Source organism: Homarus americanus, unplaced genomic scaffold, assembly GCF_018991925.1.
Source record: "Homarus americanus isolate GMGI-L3 unplaced genomic scaffold, GMGI_Hamer_2.0 scaffold29188, whole genome shotgun sequence".
Lineage (NCBI taxonomy): Eukaryota > Metazoa > Arthropoda > Malacostraca > Decapoda > Nephropidae > Homarus > Homarus americanus.
The window spans coordinates 27,861-34,430 of NW_024728626.1; the positions used below are offsets into that span (position 1 = coordinate 27,861).

The following is a 6,570-nucleotide window of genomic DNA, read 5'->3' on the forward strand; positions in this document are numbered from 1 at the left end:
TTTAGTAATTATGACCTGTGTGTGTGTGATGGAGAGGTCCTATTAACAGCCATTCCTTGTAATATGGTGTACAGCTGTTGGCCAATTTCCCTCAACACTTTCGGTAATGCATCACGTCTACTTGAGGGTCGTGTGAGGAGGAGTGAGATTTTAGGATTAATTTACTCAGAGAAGGGAGGGGGGAGGAGGAGGAGGAGGAGGAGGAGGAGGAGTAAACACCGACCACACTACATCTCCATACTCCCTGTCGCGCCGGGTGAGAAAATGAAGATTTCCACCTGAGGGGAGTAGATTGTCTCAACCTGGGCCACGAGGAGGAAGAGAAGACGGGGAAGAAGAGAAGGAGGCGGACCAAGGAACACGACGCCTCCATTTCAGAAACAAACTCCAAGCTTCAGGGCATTCACAACCAAGATTAATTTAGAAGTCTTAACGCCTCCACAGAAGCTTAATCTGGACGACTAAAGAGCCCCCAAACCAAGCTTAATTTAAACAACTTAAATCCCCACAACCAAAACTTAATTCAGACGACCTAGCTCCCCACATGCAACCCTATTAAAGGAAGATTTACAGCTTAATAATATCTACAAGTGTGTCTCCTCAACAGTCGATCCATTAGCTGCAGCAGCTCTGGGTGGCTAGAAAACGGTGCAGTACAAAGCTATGATCAGCCAACAGCGCTTTAATCTCTAATGCTGGCTGAGTACAGAGCGATACAAAGGTATTATGGTAAGCCTGTCACTTGGATACGAAATGAAACAATATAGGTGGGTGGGTGGGTGGGTTGGCATATGTGTGTGTGTGTGTGTGTGTGTGTGTGTGTGTGTGTGTGTGTGTGAGTGTGTGTGTGTGTGTGTTAAGCCTGTGTGATAGCTCTCCCTTAACATTTCGTGATGGTAGGGCCTAAACACACACGTAAGCGGATCTAAGCATAGTCAATCCCTACGTTCTGACAGTATACAGAATACCTATTTGTATACTTTATCGGTACAGTATACGAAGATAGGGTTGTATACGATATATAATACGAATCTGTCAACAATATATATATAAAGAAAACGTTATATTGTACAGGCGTCTAGTTTGCAACCCTGTAAATCAACAATATATCTCCATGCAGTGTTACAATCAAGAGCAAGCAGGCAAGCAATTCAACACATATCAAAGCATCATTTAATTATATTGTAAGAGAACTGCCGGGAGACCTGTGCATGGTGTTGTAGGTGATGTGAGAAGACGTGATTGGGAGACGTTTACCAGTGTGTGTCGCTCCCAACACAACTTCCTGAATGCAATTAAACTCTCGCTTGATTATATGCATGAGGGACTTTTCTGATCTAGGGTTGTCAAGGTAATCACAATCTCTCACATGCACACAATTGAAAAATATCAGTGTTTGTATATAAATGAGTTTTTTTTTTAATACACGGAGAGTTAGGAGTCAGTTGATGTAAATTCAGGCTTATGTTAGAGACATCAATTATGTAACCCCAATTATATTTATGCATGCTTCTGTTTTCTCTACTGGTGTGGGTGACACTTTATTTACATGATAAAAAGCGAAAACCTCTCGCCCACTAGTAAGTTCAGTTCGTTTTTTCTTTTCTGTAAACTCTTTCATAAAAGCTGATTTTTATAAACCAGACTGGTAACATTGTGGTGGCTTCGTTTAAATATAGTCTCAGCCATTACCGACATGACGAGCTCGTTAATATGGTTCTCGCTTATTTATTTTATTTTATTTATTTATTTATTTTTCGTTAGTTGTGAAAGATAAACAGGATGTCAATAAATGGAGAAAAGATGACTGTGTGTGTGTCAGGTCAAACTGTTAATCGTTTTTGGCATTGAGAAAAAGTGATCGCTGCTGTCTTGGCATCTGTTTCCATGACTAATTTTTGTATGGCGACCATTGGGGTTTTACTTGCCAAGAGGACTGTTGCAATGACGTTTGTTGCCATAATTATTGCCAAAGCGACTTACCACGACTACTGCTACAATGAGGAATGTTGCTACGGCATTTACTAAGGGCATAGAGTCTGCTAGAATTTCTGAAGATATTTATACTCCCCTACGAGTTAATTCTGGTTATTACACACACGAAACATACATTTCTGTCGTCAAATACAGAGTTTAACATCCACACCTAGAATTTGATATCCACCAGTTGCCGCTACACCAATCACTATCCCCAGTTCCCGCCAAAACACACAAAATAAACAAACTTCGAATTCTCTGTAAACATTCCCGGTAGACGTTACTACATATGAGTAAATGTTATATTTCAACATTTACCTTCAATACTAATAAGACTCCCCCATTAACTACTGCTATTTTACCGTGAATTTTTACACAGATAAGAACTCAAGTCTTCCGCGCCATCCTTATCTGACATAGTTAGGTGTAAACAAAAAATTATCACGAAAAAAATCACAAAGAGAAATACTATCTAGGTATTTTTTTATGTATATATATATATATATTAATTGGGTCAGAAATACATACACACACGCGCGCACACATTTTCCGATGGTGATGTGATGGTGTTATGGTAATGTTATTAACGCCAACTATAACTACCACCACCAACCACAACTATTACCACTAACCACCAACCACAACTACCACCATCATCTACAGCTATTACCACTATCAACCAAAACTACCACCAACATCAACCACCACCAACCAACCACAACCATCAACCAAAACCACAACAACAACCACAACTACCACAACCAGCACCACCATCAACCAAAGCTACCTCAACAACCAAAACCACCACCATCAACCACCACTATCAACCACAACAACCACCACTATCAACCACAACTACTCACATTATTGAGCTTGAGTTTGTTCTTCGTCTTGTCCTGGGTGTAGTGTCCGGACAGTTGGTAGAGGACGGCGCGGCTACGTCTTCGACCATACTTGTTCGGGGGAGCTTCCGGGTCCAGATTCTCGTTCTCGTCTGGAAAATGTTGTTATCAGAAGGTCAGTAAGGGAGGTGAGGTGAGGTTAAAGGGATGAAGAGATAATAGGAGACATGTAAAGTTACTGACAAAGAGACACTAGGAGACTGACTAGAGACTGTAGGAGATTGACTAGAGACTGAAGGAGACTGACTAGAGACTGTAGGAGAATGACTACAGACTGTAGGAGACTGACTAGAGGCTGTAGGAGAATGACTACAGACTGTAGGAGACTGACTAGAGGCTGTAGGAGACATAAGATACTATAGGAGACATAACAAGAGACAACGAGACTAGGAGACACACAACAAGAGACTGACCGTTCTCGTAGCCGGGGTAGAACGAGACCTCCTCCATCTTTGAGTTGGTGACGTCCTTGTGGGAGGCGAGGAAGAGCACCACCTCCCGCTTCTCGTTCTTGATGGGCACGATGTCCAGCAGACACCAGAAGGACGACCCTGTGTGTGGGGGAGAGAAAGGAACACCTGGGGTTAGTCTATTGCTGGGGTGGAGAGTAGAAGGGGTTGTGGGGAGTGTGGGGCGGAGAGAGTGTAGGAGGGGTAGGAGGGGTTGTGGGAGTGTGGGGGTGGAGGGAGTGGAGATATGGTTGGAGTATTGCAGGCGTTGGTGGTGGGGGAGAGTGGGGGGTGGGGAGGGGAGGTCCTTGTACAGGTATTCTTCAAAAAGACAATTTAAATTCCCTAAATATCAAGTGACTGACTGACTGACACACACGCGCGCACGCGCAAGCAAGCACGCAACAGGTGGAGGAGGTGAAGCAGGCAACAGGTGGAGGTGTGGCAGGCAAGAGGTGGTGGAGGACAAGGTGAGGCAGGCAACAGGTGGAGGTGTGGCAGGCAACAGGTGAAGTAGGTGGTGAGGCAGGCAACAGGTGGTGGAGGGGATGAAGCAGGCAACAGGTGGTGGAGGAGGAGGTGAGGCAGGCAACGGGTGGTGGAGGAGGAGGTGAGGCAGGCAACGGGTGGTGGAGGAGGAGGTGAGGCAGGCAACGGGTGGTGGAGGAGGAGGTGAGGCAGGCAACGGGTGGTGGAGGAGGAGGTGAGGCAAGCAACAGGTGGCTGAGAGTGGAACTTGGAGGAGGTGGTGTGGCAGTTGTCTGTAATGGCCGGACTTGCCTTCCCTCGGGTATTGGATTATGGTAATGTTGTTTCCTCTCAAAGACGCTTAGGAGGATGTTGTGTGTTGGAGGAGGAGGATGTTGAAGAAGGGAGTGTGTTGGAGGAGGGTGTGTGCTGGAGGATGTTGTCTGTTGGAGGAGGAAGAAGTTGCGTGATGTATGATAATTATTCTATCGTCACAAAGGCCAACTCTTGTCTTATACTCCCAGTGCCATCGTTGGTATTGCCTTAAAACCTGAAGGAAAAACGAGAGAGATTTCAGTGAAAAACGAATAAAAAAAACACATACTTAACCCTTACTCTCTCGTGCTGTGTGACGTCAACAGGTGAGAGTTGGCGCTTAAATCACTAAAATATACAGGTAATGTTTTCCCCTTAGACAGCTTAGTACGGTGTAATTTTCTATGGAGGTGTAAGGGTGTAATAAAACATTGAAATAATAGGGTATTATCGTGTGCTTGTTCCCGTAATGGCTGGAGGGTGTATGGGAAGAATAGGTGGGTGGGAGGTAGGTGGGTTGGAGAGGAGAGACAGGTGGTGTAGGTGGTTGGATGGGAGACGACAGGTGGTGTAGGTGAGTGGTGTAGGTGGGTCTCGCTCGGCCATTGTCGTCGTGAGCGGAACCGACCTCTTCAGGGGAGGTAATTTACAGGTAATATTGCTAATTAGACGTCTCAAATGGGGGGCGCTCCACAAGCAATCTACTTTACCTATGTTGTTAAGTGCGCCTGCTCCTCCTAGCCAGTTCGGGAGTCCTAACAACAAGGGGGACCTGGGATAGGTTAAGCTAGGATCTGTAAAGTTAGGTGAACCATCTCCAGGGGCCCCATTTGCCGTTTTCTATATCCAAGGGTCCCACATAACGTTTTCTATATCCTGGGGCCCTATTTCCCGGGGTTTTTTTTTACAATCTGTTTCTCAGTTTCTGTTCACCTTTGCTGCTGTCTGTCTCTCATCAGTCCTGGGATAAAGACTAAAGCAATATAGAAGACACTCGCTACGTTAACTCCTCCAACATCTGCTTGTGAAGTATGTTTTTGTTCTGAAGAGGAGGGGGGAGAAGAGGAGGGGAGAAGGAAGGGGGAGGGGAAAAGGGAGGGTGGATAGAAGGAGGGGAGAAGGGAGGGTGGAGGGAGGAAGGGTGGAGGGGGAAGGGGGGATGGTAGAGGAGGGGGAGAAGGAATTGGAGGAAAGAGGAGGAGGAAGAAGACCTACTCACCATTCTTCTTGTAGAACATGACTTCGACCTTGAGCTCCGTCTTACTCTCCAGGGACTTCTCGATGGCCGCCTTGTGTTCGTCGATGGTCTCCGGGCCGTACAGGAACTTGCAGGCGCACCCCTTCTGCATGATCTGGGCCCGCGCGTACCCCGTGAGCTCACAGAACCCATCACTGCAGTACACGATGGGGTACAGAGCGGGCACCTGTGCGTTCCCCAGCACGAAGTTGCTATCTGTGGGGAGACGAGATAAAATATACATTATAAAGTGAACATAAAGGAAAGGCTTCAATAAGTTACGAGATATTAACGTCACGTGGATAAAATATCGTAAAAACCAGAGCAAATATAAAAGTTGAGGCATCAGCAGCTTATGGACAAAAACCCTCTGTAATCTTTAATACAAAAAAACACAATATTTGTCTATACTGCACACTCAAAACATTACAGCAACAGTTAAAGCATCACACTGTACACATAAAACAGAAATGTTGGTTGAGAAAGTTAATTTATCGAGAATCTGTATTGAGCGTTTAGTCAGACACCACTGGAGGGAACACCTTCTGTATGACCGCTACCAGAACCTTGTGTGTGTGTGATGGTACAGTAAGTCTCACAGCCGATACTGACCGCCTTACTCACGTGGTTCTGGCTGGTTGAGTAAACAATATACCCACCTGACTCATCAAATCACCGACCTACCAACAGTACTACCACCACTACGATCACCATCACTACTAACACCACCACCACTACTACCATAATATCAGTGAGAACATCTAACCACCACTCCCACTACGACCAACCACCACAACAGTAGGCCCGACACACTCATACACCCCATAACTCCAACTATACACCCGTGACAGCTAATACATCACTTCGTCTGTACAATTCCCCAAACGTCGTCACCAGAAAGATTGAAAATATTTTACATTTCAAGTTACGCCCATTTTTCCCTCCCATGTGAAGTGAAATAAATATACACAGTTGGACTCAAAATGTTATCTCAATGTTAGGTTATCTGTTGTTTACTTTCCTCTATATAATCTATAATAATAAGTATGTGTGTGTGTGTGTGTGTGTTACATCTTCCCCGACCATGTCAACACTTAGCGAGATTTTGTGAAGGCTTCCTCTGTCGTTCCATCAATATCGCCCGGTCACTAGGCTCCCCCAAGGTATTTTATGAACCCAATACAACAAACTACGTAATATGACCTTCCTCTATCGGAAAACA

The 6,570-nt window shown here is 45.2% G+C and overlaps 1 protein-coding gene across 2 annotated transcripts in view; it reads right to left on the reverse strand.

Annotated features, from left to right (window-relative positions):
• Positions 1-5,562, reverse strand: part of LOC121866151 (potassium voltage-gated channel subfamily H member 8-like) — a 30,004-nt gene extending 24,442 nt beyond the window's left edge. For both annotated transcript variants that reach the window (XM_042365743.1, XM_042365742.1), the window contains exons 1-3: positions 5,331-5,562; positions 3,293-3,430; positions 2,841-2,971 (exon numbers count right to left, since the gene is read on the reverse strand). In XM_042365743.1, coding sequence (XP_042221677.1) covers positions 2,841-2,971; positions 3,293-3,430; positions 5,331-5,460 — 399 coding nt within the window. In that variant the 5' untranslated portion in view covers positions 5,461-5,562. The remainder of the gene's footprint in view (positions 1-2,840; positions 2,972-3,292; positions 3,431-5,330) is intronic.
• Positions 5,563-6,570: the final 1,008 nt, after the last annotated feature.